The sequence below is a fragment of the Stegastes partitus genome, unplaced genomic scaffold (genome assembly GCF_000690725.1).
Source record: "Stegastes partitus isolate 25-593 unplaced genomic scaffold, Stegastes_partitus-1.0.2 Scaffold450, whole genome shotgun sequence".
NCBI lineage: Eukaryota > Metazoa > Chordata > Actinopteri > Pomacentridae > Stegastes > Stegastes partitus.
In genome coordinates, this window is record NW_007578181.1 from 61,476 (window position 1) to 78,723 (window position 17,248).

The following is a 17,248-nucleotide window of genomic DNA, read 5'->3' on the forward strand; positions in this document are numbered from 1 at the left end:
CGAGGACCCGTCCATCGCCGCTTGCGGCTTTAATTATTATTTTTGTTTTTACAACCCAATCCTAGAAAACAAACCGACTACAGCCCGGCTAGCAGCTCTGTGAGACAGTGGTGATGTTCACCAGTTAGCTACGTGTGTTAGCATTAAGTGGCACTAAACCCAAATTTTGGCTGAGGATGGAGGGAATGTCACGAGTTTTAATTATTAAATGTTGGTGCTAAATGAGAGGTTAAAGGATTCTTCAAGGTTATGACAAGTAATCAGATTAGGGCATTAATGCCACCACATTTCTGAACCCAGTATAACGGAGGGATGCGTGTTGGAATGTGCGGCCAGGTTTCCGACAGAGCGGCTTCTCGGCACCAGGCTGTCCTGTCAGGCCCGTTTCCTGTGTGCAGGGTCGGAGCTGATGCCCAGACATCTGTTCCTGTGGACAGACACAGTTAATCTCTGCCACACCTCAACACCAACGGACCTGCTATCATTTAATTAAACCTTTGCATGTGCGCTGTTTACAAATCTATCGAAACATGACGGTGAATGTGAAGGAATAAAACGGATGTAAAGGTGTGACAGAGCATAAAGAAGAGAGAGTCTGAGGCGACCAAAGCAGTAGCTACCGGAGAGCTTTTATTGGGCACTTTGTGCGTCAAATCCTTTACAAAAACAACAAATTATTAAAAACACGTGAACTTTCTGTCCCTTGACATGTAATGTTGGAGTAACTTCATATAAAAAGGAAAACAGCATTATATTAATAGGATTAATAGAAATTTGGTTATATATGGTTAAAAAATAAACAAAAAAAAAAAAGAGTGGCCCACATCCGTTCTCTTAATAAATATATACACAATAAGTACTGAGATACAAAAGATCCTTTTTTTCCAGTTAATATGTACAAGGATATTTCCATTAAAAAAAAAAAATCAATTAACACGCATTCTATACTGTCGTTATGGCAACAGAGGGAAGTAGTTTTCTGAACGCGTCCGAACCTAAACATCATATTGCACTTCCAGCACAGCCTGAACAGACTGTTCTAGATATTCATTGACCTGTTTCACCAACATTCAGAAAACTAACCTACAGGGGAAGGGTAGCTGTGTTTTATCAATGTCATGGATAGATTTCTGTAATACTCACAAAGAGGCCGTCGTTTGAGTTGATCTGAGTCTTTTAAGCCACGTCATTCACAAAAAATGGATTCTATGCTAGGAAAACACAAACATCTGCAGTATTCTACCCTACTCACGTGATGATCGAAGAAGGTTTCACACACTAAATACTGTCGTGTTGTTTAGTCTTAATACGCTGAACCTCTGGGGCTCCGGTAACAATTTGCCGTCATCTTTTTCTTTTTCTGCGCTAAATACCGAACTTTGCAGATTGCAATCATCAGTGCTATGGCTTCGGGAAGGGAAATAAGATCTGCTTCTCTTGATAAAATTCAAACATATGAATGCATAAGCCGTGCTGCTTGCATAGCATGAGGTATAGCAGCACTACAACTGCTCTGCAAACCTGCACAAAGGTTTTTTTTTTTTTTTTTACAAAAGTAGGCGCCGACACCCGAGGTGCAGCTCGTATTCTCACCAAATACAAAAGTGTCATAACAATCAAACAGTTGGTAATTCTTTATGCACAATAAAAGCTTTAAAAATGAATCAAAAATGTATAACTTACATCTCTAACCGACATCGGTGCCTACTAAGAGCTATGGCTTTTAAACTGACACTTAATACAGCACACAGACGACGTGATTTGATTTTCAGATCGAGTCCATAATCACTGCACAGCCAGAAGTGTAAACCTGACGGCTCCGTTTGTCCTGCGATCGGGATGTTCCAGGACACCTCTGCTTCCTGAATCAGATTTCAGTGAGGGTGAGTTTGTACATGCCGCCCAGCTCCTCCATGCTGATCTGGAAGGTGTCTTCGTTGGAGTAGTGCTTGATGATGTTGTCGTCCATGTGGACTAGAATACTGTTGGCACAGAAATGGAGCGTTAAAGTCTGGTTGGCTTCACCAAAGCATCAAACTGATTTTAAGGTTGTACAGAGTGTAGAACCAATCAAGACTTTAAGTAATTAATGTAGAGTAAACGTTTCATCTTTCACATCCAAACCGAAGTCACTCAACAGAGCAGCTAGTTAGCTTAGCTTAGCACCGACGCTTTCTGCCATTATGCAAATGCAATCAGTGGACAATTTACCTTCAATTTGTCAGATCACAAGTGACGCCAATCAAACCTGTGTGGGTCCGTTCATTACGGCTCATGATTGGCTTATGTGCCTCACAGCAGCTATTTGTAATTGCTGATTGGACAATTAACTCAAAAAATTGCATTACCTCCTGTGTGAGGTGAACCCATGGTGATGAGATTGTGTTTGACCTCCCTGCAAGCTGGAGGAGCCAGATATGAATCTGGGAAAACCCACATGACTTGATTGACTTCACTTCTAATTTGCATTTCGAAGGGAAATTACATTTAGTTAAAGTTTAATCTGCAAATTGGAAGTAAGACAGTTGAGGAAAACCCCCCAAATACCTCAAGCTGCTGCTATATTTTAGATTTATTCATTCGTTTGTGTCATATTTGGTTTCAGAAGCAGCACTGGGATGTTAATGACTCCTCACCCTTTCTTGCACTTCTTGTACACCTTTCCAACCTTATCCAGAGGCAGCTCGTACTTGTCTGCAATCTGGAAAACGACAAAGCAGCGTTAAACAAACAACAAAATAATCTTTGAAAGAGACCTGGTTCACCTAGAATATCCCATCAACCTCACTGTTCTCAGTAACCACCCCACCAGACCCTTTCACTCAATTCTTTTTGCACTCGACGACCCCAGATGAAGCATTGTTGCCTCTGAGACAACCCACCCCGCCTTCCTCCCGTTCCTCTTTTCCACAACTCCATTCGCACCCTATCATCCATCTCTTGAATTTATCGTCCCCCCAGTTCTGTCCTAAAACCACACCCGATCTACTCCCCTGCATTACGCCTGTCACAGCTTGTTTAGCAGCCCACAGTTGCTCAGACACAGAAAGAGCTGAGCCTCAAGTTTCTGTAATCGCTAATGTGAAACAGGAGCGCGAATCCCGACGCAGTGAACTGAGGACAACTTACAGCTTCCACCAGGCCTGTCAGCGTGGGATTCTTCAGCATGAGGGCATCAAACACCTCCTCTGTTTCCTTGCGCACGTACAGCAGGACTGTGTGGTGGGAAAAAAAAAAAAAGACAGAGGAGGCAGGCAGGCGTCAAAGCAGAGCACGCATGTTCGTGGAACAAACACGGAAAAGTCACCGGCAGTCATAAAAAGGGTTTATTTGCGTCAGACCAAACAGCTTAAGTGCTGCTTTGGTCCATTTGTGTGGGTTTGAGGATTTGTGGCTTTACTGCGACTCCCCGTCTCACTTTCAAAGAAGTTTAAGCACGACTACACATATGTTTGCTCCATTAGTAAATGTGCAGCTACAGTGTACAACACTGCAATCCATTTTAACCGAACGGTCCCTCTGCCAGACTGCACAGGCTTTGATCCAGACACTGAGCGCAAAGTGCACCTAGAAAGCACAGCGGCGTGGTTGTAAAGACACACAAACGCTGACCCACCTCACGACACTCTGTCTTCTCAAAATAGCTCGCGCTCCACAGAGACTTTGCTGTATTGTTTTTTTTCCAACCTGATGCTGGAACTTGTGACATTCGCGGCCTCTAAACACTCCTCGTCTCTATTTAAAGACGCAAACATGTGCCGCACGGACGCTTTCACTGGTTTCAGCCACTTCTGTATATGGCCTGAAAGAAGTGGGATAAGTGAGAGTATGGACGGAGTTTGGCTTCTGTCGTGCTTCGCAAATTGCGGTCTGGATCAGCCGAGGACAGCGACAGACGTCATTTTTAGGAGCAGCAGGCGATTGGCAACCGAGACGTCAATACGATCCCGGAGCTGCCAGTTTTCTGACTGGAAAAACACGACAAGCCTCGAGAAAAGAAAAAAAAACTTTTGAGTGAATTTAGTTTAAGTTTAAAGGAAACTTAAGGCCACATACCAACCATGCCTATTGGGGACTTTAAACAGTCATGAATACTTGACGCAAGTAACATGAAATGATTCTGTATTACAGCGGTTTCGTTTTCTTTTTTAAACTTGTGAACCGATAAAATAAAGTCATATTTATTTCTGACTTTTTGTCGCAGGTTGTGACCACAGTTCCCATCTGAGGTTGTTGGTTGATGGACTCTTAGAGGCTCTAGAGGGGAACGTGATCGATAAAAAAGCGCTGATGCATTCATTACTTCTTAGTTCCTCTGGGGTTCATGTAAAAACTATATTCCTGCCTCAATATCCGGGGTGTAACCGGGCTTAGTAACGATACACAAACTGGTTGTAAACGGTTGAGATAAAGCCCAATTCTTTTTAATGTTCACCTTTTAGCTACAACACATTTTTTTAAAAGTATTTGCATATTTATTATTAGAAAAAAACTCCTGTTGTCTGCCTGTGAATGGGATGTGGGGAAAAGGGCGCAGGCTTGTTTGCATGCATTTATGCACGGAGTGATCAGCGGTATTTTGTTGGGTCAGTGGAGGCCTCGGGCACGTGTGTGTGTGTGTTTTGAAAGACCTGGAATAATCACATGGCTCGGAGAGAGAGAGTGTGTGTGTGTGTGTGTGTGTGTGTGCGTGTGTGGGAGGAGAGCTTCAGAGGGCGAGCACAGCAAACACACATGTAAGTGCACGCGGCTGTAACACGCTGATTTAGCCTCAGAGAAGAGCATAAGAACAGTCGAAGCACTACACACACACACACTACACACACTACACACACACACATATATGTAGTACCTTTCTTTGGTTCCTCGGCTCTCGGCATCTTGTTCGGAGGTGAACCGAACTCGTCGTCGCTGAAGGGTAATCTCTTCATGCCCGAGCTGCAGTGGACACACACACACACACACACAAAACACTGCTTAAATGGTCTTAGCAACCAGCTACAAAACACACACACACACAAAAAACAACACAAAGCCCACGAGCATTTCCTAGAAACAGCATCTGTACGTCTGCATGCCTTTTACGGAGAAAGTGCCAAAGGTTGTGTCGGTTCAAAGCTGCTGTAGAGCGAGTGTGAAATCAGGGTGAACTCACCTTTCTTCTCCCTCTTCTGCCGAGAAAGGCTGCAAGAGGAACAGAGGAGCAGAAGTTCACTGACATGAACAGAAACATTAACAACCAACCGTTACACATTGTCTTGAGATCAGTTATTGGTGCTTTTTCCTACAGTTTGCACTGAGTGTTCCCAATTATTCTTGCACTGACTAAACACTTTTTTTTGGAGCTGTTGTAACGGTGAAGTTTCCCCACTGTGGGATCAATAAAGTTATCTTTATCTTTTTTTTTTTTAAAAACTGGTATTTTGTTAATTATATCTGACATGAAAATAAACTTAAATGATCTTTAACTCATGTCCTGCAGCTGTAGCTCTTCATGGTGGCGGCTAAATCAGTCAAATAGGTCAAAGCCAAAGTCTACAGCCAAGTCCAAACGGTTTCCTGTGCTGACCCGTTTATTCTTCCTTTATCACTGAAAACTGAACCTTGTTGACACAAACCTGCTACTCAGCTACACAGATCTATACTGCATATGTAGAGCAAGGCCTGTCCAGCTGGAGGAACATGTTTAAGGCAAGTCTGGACCCTCACAGGGGGTCACAGGTTCTGGATTATTTATAGGATAAGACAGTCGGATCAGACAGAATACGTTGTTGTACATCCTTCTGCTAATTTTTTGTTCTCTGTCAATCAATTTTCCTCAAAACAATGTTTGGAAACACAGTAAAATGTGCATTTTTTTCCAAACAATATCTTTAAATTGCTGAAGCAACATTTTAAAACCAAAAGCTATATTATTTATTATCATCTATGAGAGAACCAGATCATCATCATCAGATTTATGACGCTGTAAAGCGATGGATTTTGGATGTTTTTGCTTTAAAAAAAATCTCAAAATAAATTAAAAATGCTGTTTTTAATTCTTAACAAGTGGAGGGACGTTTTTTGAGCCTTTTGCCCCGTCGCTGTGCTGGTTGCACTCCCATTAATAGGATTCTATTCTAAGAGGGAAGCCAGTGAACTCAGAGTTTATCGGAAACTGATAGCGCAGTCGCAGGAGAGGTCAGCAAGGTTCAGTGTCATTGGCATCACCAAAAATAGCCTTCTTTCCCTCTCTCGGCCTCGCTGGTTTGCAAAGTAAACTCACTGAGACAGAAAGCTAAAAAGGGAACATTTTCCTCAACTGCACTCAGGCTGCTCTCAGTTTGGCCAGCAGGGGGCAGTCGACGTTCACAAGCAGGCAAATTTCTCAATGGACTGCTCCTATGGAGGCATTTTCACCATGAATAAAGCAACTCGTTGTGCACGTCACAGAAAACTAAACTGCCCCCAAAAAGCTACGAGTGGTGCTAACTAGCATTCAGGTCAGGTGCTCACACACCGAGGGGCCATGTGATGAGTCCACTCTAGAAGCAAAGCTCAGAGTCCAGTCACACAGGAGGTGTTTGAAGCTGATAAAAACCTGACAAACGGCGTGCACGCACAGCACATCTGTCCTCCTTTCACCCCGATACGCATCCCTGACCATCTCCTTTCTGCCTCCACAAATCCATAAGAAAGCTGCATTCCTGCCCCCTCTCCCAGAATCCATCTCTTCCCTTTGCCCTGAGCAAACATGAACACGTGAATTAAGGTGGCTGCGCAGGTACTATGTCCTGCACCCCCCTGGTTTATTTTAAATCACTGGTAAATGATTCATCATGTGAGTAAGCAGTCTGAAACCCTGCCATCAGTATGTAGGACTCATATCAAAGCACCAAACCAGAACTCTCTGTTCCTGCCAACTCGCGAGCAGGCAGGTCACCTCGACCCAGCTGGCAGATGAGTGGGTGGAGGCAGAAAAACAAACTGTTTATGGACCTCCTAAGATGCTGCGAACGGTGCGTAAATGCAGCAAAAACATGTTCACCAACGGCACAAAAAGCAGGTTGACATAAACAGCGACCGGGTCCGTATTCGACACTCACGTGGCGCTGGAAGGCCGAGAAGTGAATGTCGGGGATGAAGAGGACGGGCTGGGTCTCCAGGTCGGTCATCATCTTGAAGATGGTCACGTCGTTGCGCTTCTGGAGAATCGGCACCTTCACGTCCACAACTGAGAGGAAGTGCAGAAAATATTTGTTTTAAAAAGTGGAGGACAAAGTCTTCAAACTAGAATTAACAGATATTTATGGCCGTCTTGGGGCAGGGCAGCAAACCCAACACTGACTTATAGAGTTATTCTAGCAAGCATGGTAGCATAAAGTTTAATTTAAACATCCAGCAAACACATCTGGGACGTGTAAGTGCAGTGTTTAGTCTTGCATTAGCTCCTTTTTGGTTTATCAGAGCTTCATTTTTTAACTGCTGTGTCCTGGAATGAGGTGGACTGGAGGGCTGGGAGTTAACTGTCATAGAAAAGTTGTCATGTTGGGCCTAAAACCAAAACAATGGGCTGAAAGAAGCCAAAACGCGCTGCAGAGCCTAAAGCAGCTGCAGGATCAGGCGCTAACTGGCGGTACGTTGGTAACCGTAAACCCCCCTCGTCCACACACAAGGGCTCAAAATTCAGCGGTGCAACTGGAAGAAGCTGGCAAGATTCACACAGATATTTTCCACAACACAACTTGTCATCTCGACATGTTGCGGGGAACATTCAGGGTTTCAGCCCCACCACCACCCATCGTACACCTCAGAGGAGACTCACAGGAGAGGTTAGCGCTGAGCTCGGCCACTTTGCCTTTCCGGCGGGACTGCTTCCTCTCCTCATCTCGGATCTTCCTCTCCGCCCCCTTGTCGCAGAAGACTTTGATCTGGCAGTAGGCGCGGTGGATGGGCTTGTTGCTGCGGTTGTTGTAGCTGTACGTGTCGATCTGCAGGTTCAGGGGAAGACCCTTGACCCCCTTCTGAGAGGAGAAGTCGGTGCTCAGGCAGTTGACGGAGATGAAGATCTGTGGACAGAAAAGGAGGAGGATGGAGACGAAAGAGACGGGAACAGATGTGGAATTACAACTTAGATTTATTTAATGTCTGCTTCTTCATTATTAAACTTTCACTCTGATCACTTTAGCTTTAGTGGCACCAACACTGAACACTTCCTGCAGCAGGTGCCTCACAGCTCAGGCCTCTGAATACATTCAGTGTTCTGTGTTGCCCTCTATTGGTTGACTTCAGTCATCACATGTTCCTTTGTCTCCTCCTGCAGTTTCTCATTGTGTCAACAAAACACCCAGAAAGGATCCGAGAGATAAAAATCAGCAGATGCCACCGATATTCACTTTGTTCAGCAACAAAATAAATAAATCTTTGTGCATTCATGCTTTGCTTTAACACAATAAATTTAAACAACAGAAGGAACATTTAATGAGGTTATTAACCCCGCTGGTCTTCATTGGTGGATTTCCACAAGACAAATAACTGGTGTGGGATTTTCATACATCTCATTTTAATCTCATTTATGTCTACAGAGAATTAAAACAAGGCTTAAAAAGAAGATTTTAAACTGATCGCCACAATTAGAAGGGCAGAAAAATGAGTTATGATAAAATTAGTTCACACCCAACATGAAAATATTAAAGTTTTATTTGTGTCTGCTGTCTGTCTGTGTCCAAATTAGGACCCTTATGTTTTTATTTATTCATTTAATTTGTGTGCATTTGTTTTGGACTCAAGGAAATAGAAGACTGATATTTGCAACTGACAAACATTTGCATGAAAAATGAAAATCTCTGCATCAAAATCAACTCTAACGTAAAACTTTGCTGCAATTTTATTTTATTTTTTTAATTTAAGTTTTACACTTACAATAAAATCAGAACTTTTAGGTCGGCTATTACATTTACAAAATGTCTTATTTTACAGGAATTTTTATTATTTTTTTAAAGAATGATATCAATAATCAGGACAAAACCTGAATATCAGATCCAATAATGAGTCGACCACTGGTGTAAATGGTAAAACAAGATTTTTTTTAAGTGTTCTGGAAAATATTTGGAGTGAAGTTTTTGCGAAAAAAGTGAACTGTTTAAAAGAATCTGTGTCATTTTTCTGTATTTGGGGCTTGTAGTCACTTTATTGTCTGATAAAATGAGACCACACATAAGAGGAAAGAAGAGTTTAACTTAAGACAGAGCAGAAAAGAAATTATTTCTACCCAAAAATGTTTTTTGACAATTCAACTAATTTGCCCCGAAGCACAGAAATAAAAGGCAGCAGCTTCCCGTCACAGATACAAACACGCTGCTGCTAAACCACACCAGGAGTGTTTATCATCTTAACTCACTGAACCCCTAATTTCAACCTTAAACCTACAACCAAGCGAGGATCGACCACAGACAGATGTCCTGAACTCCTGAAGTCAGAAGTCAAACATCTAAGCACACACTCACACATCTTCATCTGTAACCCAACGCCTGGCGGATGAGATGCTCAAACAGCACGGTGTGGTGCTCACACACAAGGATGAACATCCTATGGACACAGGCCTCCAGTCATGAGACAGTTAGACCCACATCCTGCTGTGTGTGTGCAGAGGACGCCTGTGCATGTTAGTTTATTTATGCAAAGCGTAGCCTACAGAGAAGAGCCGCCAAGTGCAGGAGATGATGTCGTCTCTGTTTATGCAAACGCTGCCGGTCGGGCAGCGGTTACGCTGCCGGAGGGCGGCGGGACGGTTGACAACAAAGAAGAGAGGAGCAGAGGTCGGAAACTCCTCCTTTCTGTCACCTTTTCCACCCGTTAAACTGGATTTTATTTGCCAACTGTCCGACCCGGTCCCCGTCCTCCTCCCCTGCGGAGTTTCCTCATTCCTGCGCTCTTTGTTGCCGCTGCCTGGTGCCGACATACCTCGACACGCAGCATCACAATAGGGGTGACGGGCAGGTTGGACGAGTCAGAAAACTCGTGAGCAGAGCAGGAAGACTCACACCTCCTCGTTTCTACGCAACCTGAGTCAACACGTAGGACGAGGGGGCGCGACACGACAGCATCCTTTTATTTAACCACTGTTTTAAAGGATCACAGCGAACAAAGGGGCTGATGATCTCCGACAAAGAAAACTCTGATTCTGGTCTGTGGTGAGAAACCACGTTAAAAGAACACGAGTCTATTTTCGGATTAAAGCTTTAAGTGTCTCTGTGTTAAAAGTTCAAAGCTCACATTAAGAGTTCAAGACAAGGAAGTTCATGGAAACGTGGATCAGTGGTGACCCTGTGAACCAAACGTCGGACTTGTTTTTACATGAACACTGGAGGGCAAACAGCCGCCTTCACACATGAGGTCTGTTGAAATAATAACTGAAGACTGAGGAGAATGTCAGCCGGCTGTATGTGTGGAAGCATTAATGTTCGTCCTACCTTGGCTTCCTCGTTGGTGTCCCAGGTGAAGGAAATGGCGTTGTAGGAAATCTCCTCGATGTTGCCGATGGTGTTGAAGCTCTCCTTGTAGTCAGCTGGAGCAAAGAACAGCAGTTTATTGATCAGTTAATCCTCGACAGTTAAATTATCCATTTATTGAAACTGTAAAACCAAAAACAGTCCTCAGATGTTCAGCTTTCTGACAATCCTGGAACTGAAAATCTTGATGTTGCATCAAAATCCATTTATTCTACGTGTCTCGTTTTAAAATTTGCCAAAAATAAACCATTTGCTCTAAAAAGATTCTGTAAAAAAATTAAAATTCTACATTCATGGGCACAACTGAAAAGCCGTTAATGACTCAGCGGTAACCAACAGTCAAGTGACAAAAATTCAGAGACTTTTGGCTGAAATGGGCTCAACTGCAGAGCAGACAGGAAATAAATATGGAAAGAAATCAAAAATATAAGAAGTAAAATATCTATAGTACGTAGAATCACCACTAATTTTTCCAGAATTAAGAACACTTATGGGCAGCTAGAAAAATGTTGTACATGTTGAGTCCAGGTTTTTGTTTTTTGTTTAAAAGTAAAATAAGCAATTAAAAGAAATTCAACCCTTTTATTTTGAAGATTTATGGCATTCTAACTTATTCTGCACTGAAGATATTTCTGAGTTTTCTCTACTTCAGGCCATGATCTGCTGTTTCCACAGAGGTGTAGGACTTTTTATTGTTGTAAAAAAAAAAAGGAACCTTCGATGAGCAAAAAATGTGACAGGAGTGAAAAAACAGAAACTGGACAGGAAGCAGCATTTTAACTGCATAAAGTTCAGTCTGAAACAAAATCAGCCAATCAAGAGCATCCAAATAAATAAACGACAAAGAAATCAGACAAACTAAATCTATTTTGGTAAGTTGCCAAATACTTCTAAAAAGTGAGGCATCATAATCGTCAGCACGCCCTTTTTCCTGCTAAGTTGCCTTTTCAACCACATGAGGGTTAATCTGTCACGTCACTGTTTACACTGAACTCTCTGACGTCTCAGTTCTCACACTGGGAAAGTTTCAGGACCTTCTGCCTGCTTTCTTATTTTAAAAAAAACTTCTGTTTCGGATCTTACCGATGTCGAGACACCTCTGCTTGGCCGTGTGCTGTCTGGAGTGCCAGTACTTCCAGTGCTTCAGCTGGTCGTCTCGGCACTTCTCCTCCCCGAACACCACCATCACCACGCTCTGACGGTGGAAACAGACACAAAGACGGCTTAAAATGCTGCAAAAATAAAGATTTAGCATCAGATTACCGTCAATAATCCTGCGTTCTTACCCTGACTTTAGTGATGGGCTGCTGCATGCCTTTGTTGTCGACCTCCCTGAGGGTGATCGGGTAGAACTGGCCCTTGTTGAGGTACGTCATCGTCCCGTCGCCAGTCTTCTGACGCAGCGACTTGGACGCCTCGAGAGTGTACTCAAAGTTATTCCTAAAGCACAGAGAAATAGAATCACATCAGTATCAAAAGAAAAACCCTGCATTTCTGCAATGAAATCAATTCAACTTTGGGTTTCGCTCGGCAGCTAAATCCCAAAACCAGCGCGTAGTCCGGGCCGGGCCAGGTAGCGCCCGTCAGCGCGTAGTCCGGGCCGGGCCAGGTAGCGCCCGTGTGCGCGGCCTCTTGTCTTTCACATGGACGGGGAGTCCGGTGTCTCCCCTGTGACTGGGATGAATGAAGCCTTTCTGCCGTGTTGTGTCAAAAGCTGAAAGGCGGTGGAAGCCGGACGGTGGGCCGGCGGCAGCACGACTTACCCCGGCATGGTGTCAAACTGAGTGTAGTCCTCGGGCGTCATGGAGGTCATACGTAACTGGAGATCTCCCGGGAAGGAAAACACCTGCAGCGCACAAAGGAAACAGACGGAGACAGCGTGTGAATAAAGCACCGGCACAGGAGGATGTAAAAGTGCTCTGATTTTATACGATCCGTTATAACAGATGAGCGATTAGCAGTTTAATCTAGTTCCCTGTAGCTTTCTCGTAGGTGTTTTTTTGATAATCCGTTTTCTCTTCCGTCCCTGGTTTTGTTGAACACGGCTCCGTCGCTGCCCCTCACCCCTCCTGTACAGGGGTTTTGTTGGGTTACTCTTTTCTGAGGTAATTCCCCTCCAGGTTAAAGAAGAGAAAGAGGAGAGAGAAAAGGCTTTGGCTATTGTAGGAGAAAAGTACAGCACTTTATTGTGTTGGTGAGACAATGGCATAATAACACACTGGCCACTATTTTGGCATGTTCAAATAAAACCAGGGAAGGCTGAGCCCACCGCTGGCTCCATGGGATCAGGTGAATATCCTATTGTCTGATGGGAGAGATCTGAGAGAGGAGAGGAGAGGAAAGCGAAGCGGAGGAAGGAGGGGCATTAGCAGGGTTTCTTTTTTTTTTTAGAAAGAAAGAGGGGGACCGAAACACTCACCTCCTGGGAACCATCCTTGAAAGTCTCGGTGAAGGTGGAGTCGGGGGGCGTGCGGGACTGGGTGCTGGGGCTGAACTGGACTGCGCTGTGGGAGAGCTGCTGGCGGTCGAAGACGCCCACGTGGCTGTTGGTTTCGGCGCAGTTGTTCGGCACGGTCACCGAGAAGCCGTGGGTCGGCACCTCGGTCTTGACTGGCGGGTAGTTTGGCACAGCGGCAATGGAAACTGTGACAGTCGTGTCTGAATGAACAACTGACAATAAGGTTTTCTGTGTCGAAAACTGATTTTGTGCGTTCGTGTTGCCGAATGCGGACAAACCTGGCGAGGCAAAGTGGCCCCTCTTGTCCTGGGCCAGCTGAAGAATGTTGAAGGGCGCCTTGAGGACCTGGATCCGGTTCTCCATCCCGCCTTCCTGGAGGGGGACTAAGGGGTGTCCGGTCTGGATTTGGTGCCTGCAGCAAAGAAACACAACACATACGTAGCACCGGGTTAAAAGATTGTCTGAGAGTTGGCTTCATGAACGATGTGCACTTTAATTCATGAACTATGCACCATTTAAACAGCTCTGAAGTTACATTCTTTGAGATTTTTATGCCTTATTTGGTGTCTTTTATAGCACAGTTCAGCTTCTTTATGTGTAATTTTCTTTTGCAACTGTCTGACTAGAATTGTAATCATGATGTAATTGAAGTTTTCCAATTAAATTCAACCAGTGGAAGCTCGTAACCCTGCATTTTAGCCTAACCTTTACATCTAGTGGCTTAGATGCTAAGCTTCCGTTTGACAATACGTAGCTTGACATTTTGAATAAGGCGGGAGCCCCTGAGGCCAAAGGTGTGTGCAGCTCTAATTTAAAATTCAGAAAATGAGCTTGAATCTTCCCCATTCTTTTCATGCAGTCGCCCTCTGCTGCGCTTTTATTTTTAAAGGGGGGGGTTTGCATTAGGAGAGGATTGGCGCTCACCTTTTGTTGGGATCCACATCAGAGACCATAGCGTCGGTCTTGGGCTGCGTTATTGTTCTCTTGTCCCTGGGCACCTGTATGCGAGGGTAAACACAGCCGCTCAGCGTCTGACCACATCACATCCAACAACTCGGGTCATCCCGCTGTCTAAATGGGCCGCTGGATCAGTTACATGACATAAGGCTCTGCTGCCTCACAGGTGTTGCGTAATGGCTGGCTGTCAGCACCAATGTGGATCGTACACAGCAGGTACAGTTTGGGAGAATCCACCGGTGTGAGGGGTTTTCAGATACCTTATAGTAGTCGTAGAGCAGGCCCAGAGCCGCGGCGCTGTCCTCGTCTCCGTTTATGCTCATCATGGCTTTGGTGGCGGCCGTCAGCGGATTCTCCAGGAACGTTTTCCAGGCTTCGTCCTCTGTGGTGAAGGAGCGACGCTGGCCGCCGCCATAGCCCTGCTCGTTCTGGAGAACCAGGACCGCACGCTTACTGCAAACAGGGGAGTGTTGGCTTCAGTTACCACAGACAGATCAATTGATAAGATGTCAGTGCTTCACTTTAAACTTTAACTGACTCCATGTGAGTTCACGAAACCTCAAAGAAAAATCAGTGCCTCGGTCAAAACAGACAAACAGGTTAGAAGAGCCACAGATCAACCGCGCAGATGCTCTTCATCAGCCGGACCAGTTGTTCAGGCTTTTCAACCGTTGTGCAACAAATCTCAGCCATCGAACCACACAGGCGTCTTCAGGAAAAGACGCTCTACAGGCTCGTCCAGTGAGGCGACTCTGGTTCGGGGATCTCTCATTGGTGGAGAGGCCGACCGCAGGTGACGCACCTGAACCTGCTGCATTCCTGCGTGCTAACTGTGCTGCTGCTGCTGTTATTTAGGCGAGAACCTGTTGATGGAAAACAATCACGAGTTCTGATGCGCGGTCAACGCCTTCATCTTTTCTCTTCCTCCTCAGTCTTGCGAGGCCTTCAGAGTCATCGCTCTGTGAACCGGGCCGAGTCGGACGAACACGCCTCCATCAGCTCCTTCTGATGTCGCTTTAAGCTCTTGAGCCTATGTGGGTTAACTGATTTAATAAAAACACAGCAGCACAGGAGGCTTCTACATGTGTGAAGTGCACTCAAGTTGCCCGTTTACAGTAAATTTAAATGTTTGCACGGCCTCTGTTTGCTCAGTTAATCCTGATGTCTTGAACCGAGCCCGCGCTCAGATCATTTCTTTGCCAGACTTTGGAAACCACACACCTCTACAACACATCCTTCCTGCACAAAGCAATCACTAGAAAGTGTGAACAGACTGGCTCAGTTTCCATGTCGAGTATCTACAACAAACGCAGCTTTTTCTTTTTGTCTCTCAATGGTCAGTGCAAAGTGATAATTAGTAATCCTAGCTCTAATTGTGCTATTCATAAAACCGCAACCTGATAACATCCATTATTTAGCAGCAATAAAACTCCAGTCTGTAACTAAAACAAACACACACATAAAAAAAGGAGAGTTTGGTTGTTTTTCAGGTAGAAATTACGATTAGATTTGAGAAAATAAAGTCAGGGAAGCAGAGTTGTGTCGCTTTTAATGTAAACGAAGAAACAAAAACCTCCAAAAAATCAACAAAAAATACATTTAAGAGGAGTTTTGTCTTTTATTTCTGAGCCACCGAATTTGAGAAAACATTAAATCCACTCAAACCTCAGATAGCCTGCTGGTTGCTTACATTGTTTGTGTTAGTAGTCGAGCCAACGCCTAGCAGGTGTACAGTTTCACTCCACTCATACAGTCTCCTTGTCATTGCCCTCAAAAAAAAAAAAAAAAAAATACAGAATATAGAGTAATACCATCTCCCATAGGACAGCATGAAGAAAGAATACTGATCTGTTTTTTTCTTTTCTTAGAATTCCACTGGAGCTGCTCCTCAAACCACCTGCACACTGTTTTTTTTTCTTCTACCTGCTGATGTTTATTCCTGAACAAACACCATTAAGACTATCCACATAACTGTTGGAGCTTAAAGCAAAAAGCCAAACACTAAACCGCCCCATCTGTATCACGGGACGGCGTTTTATTCTAACAGGCGTCTCGGCTCGCACGAACAGGTGGAGATACACCTGTACAGGCTTGAACATGACAGCTGAAATCAGCCAGTTACGCACCATGGGAAATTATCGCCCAACTGCTTCTCAGCAAACTTACCCAATAAAAAAAAGAGAGAGAGGGAGGAAAAAAATAAAAATAGATCAGCTATAATAATAATCCTAAAATATTAATGCAAGAGTCAGTTTGTAAAGCATCAGGCAGCAGCTGCAGGTCTGTGTGAGGCGGCTTTTAAAAGCTAAATCCATGAGCAGAGGTGGCGGAACAATGTGTGGAAAAATCCTGGAAAGTGTTAGAATGAGTTTTTAAAAAGCGCCAACGTGCTCCCGGTGCAGGCTAAAAAAGTGGAGAGTCAGGACAACTTACTTGTCATGCTCCTGTGACATCTCGGTCGGTCGAACTGGACTTTCTAGTTGGTACTGAAAATCCGATCCGTCTTCTTCTGCTGTGGAAAACTGCGCCGCCAACACTGGATGAGGGCAACAAACAAGCTGTCCCGCACTGAGAGAACGGGTTTTGTCGGCTTTTCTCGCTTTTTTGGGGCAATGCTGAGAAATTGAGGCTAGTTTTACCTGTGACAAGGCCGCGGATTGGATTACAGGTGGACGTGGGGGGCGGGGCTTTACCGTCAATTACCCGCTCCGAGGCTGTGATTGGTTGAGCGCGCTGGCCTACCTGGAGCTGCGGAGGGGACTGAGGCTGGAGCAGTGGAAGAACAGGGTTGAACAGCTGTGATTTTATCATGTTGGGCTGATAAGCTATTGGAAATAGTTGGTTGATTAGAAACAAGCAGGGTTACTGATGAGTTAAGGGTTAAAAAAAGAAAAAAAAACTGGTGTAAAAAAAGCTTTACCATGTATTGAAGGGATGGTTCAGTATCTCTGGTTATAAAATAATGACTCTTGACAACCTCTGATGACATTTCATTACCTGAATTTGAATTAAAACAGACAGTTGAGTTTAAATGACACAATAATAAGTCGATGCAATTACCATCATCATCATCATCATTATCACATTAACTCATCAAAAATCATCTCTGCACCCTACATGGTTGATCTAAATCAGCAAATTAGAGGTTTCATTATCTTGCAATCATGCATTTAATTCAGGTGTGGACATAAATACGTTTAAGAGGGAAACCATCACCGTGTGGAACTCCTTGCAAACATTTAAACGTGAGTTAACACGAGGCCACAGATGGTTGTCATTCTTCACTTCAGTTGATGTTCTTCCCCTCGTCGTCGGCCACCTTTGTGTCTGGTTAGTTCGCCAG

At 44.4% G+C, this 17,248-nt stretch overlaps 1 protein-coding gene across 5 annotated transcripts; it reads right to left on the minus strand.

The window, feature by feature from the left end:
- Window positions 1-608: 608 nt before the first annotated feature.
- grhl1 (grainyhead-like transcription factor 1) lies at window positions 609-16,519 on the minus strand. Of its 5 annotated transcripts, XM_008286323.1 has the most exons (17): window positions 16,072-16,297; window positions 15,596-15,674; window positions 14,166-14,358; window positions 13,873-13,946; window positions 13,227-13,360; window positions 12,910-13,148; window positions 12,254-12,336; window positions 11,777-11,930; window positions 11,574-11,685; window positions 10,452-10,546; window positions 7,805-8,048; window positions 7,086-7,213; window positions 5,156-5,184; window positions 4,853-4,938; window positions 3,130-3,215; window positions 2,637-2,701; window positions 609-1,982 (listed from the first exon to the last, which is right to left on the minus strand). In XM_008286323.1, the coding sequence occupies exons 3-17, from the start codon at window positions 14,229-14,231 to the stop codon at window positions 1,868-1,870; spliced, it is 1,710 nt and encodes a 569-aa protein (XP_008284545.1). In that variant the 5' UTR covers window positions 14,232-14,358; window positions 15,596-15,674; window positions 16,072-16,297; the 3' UTR covers window positions 609-1,867. The 5 variants fall into 5 exon arrangements, with proteins under 5 accessions (XP_008284545.1, XP_008284543.1, XP_008284542.1 ...); XM_008286321.1 differs by lacking the exons at window positions 15,596-15,674; window positions 16,072-16,297 and adding an exon at window positions 16,339-16,519 and having other exon boundaries at window positions 12,910-13,100; XM_008286320.1 differs by lacking the exons at window positions 15,596-15,674; window positions 16,072-16,297 and adding an exon at window positions 16,339-16,519 and having other exon boundaries at window positions 12,910-13,133.
- Window positions 16,520-17,248: the final 729 nt, after the last annotated feature.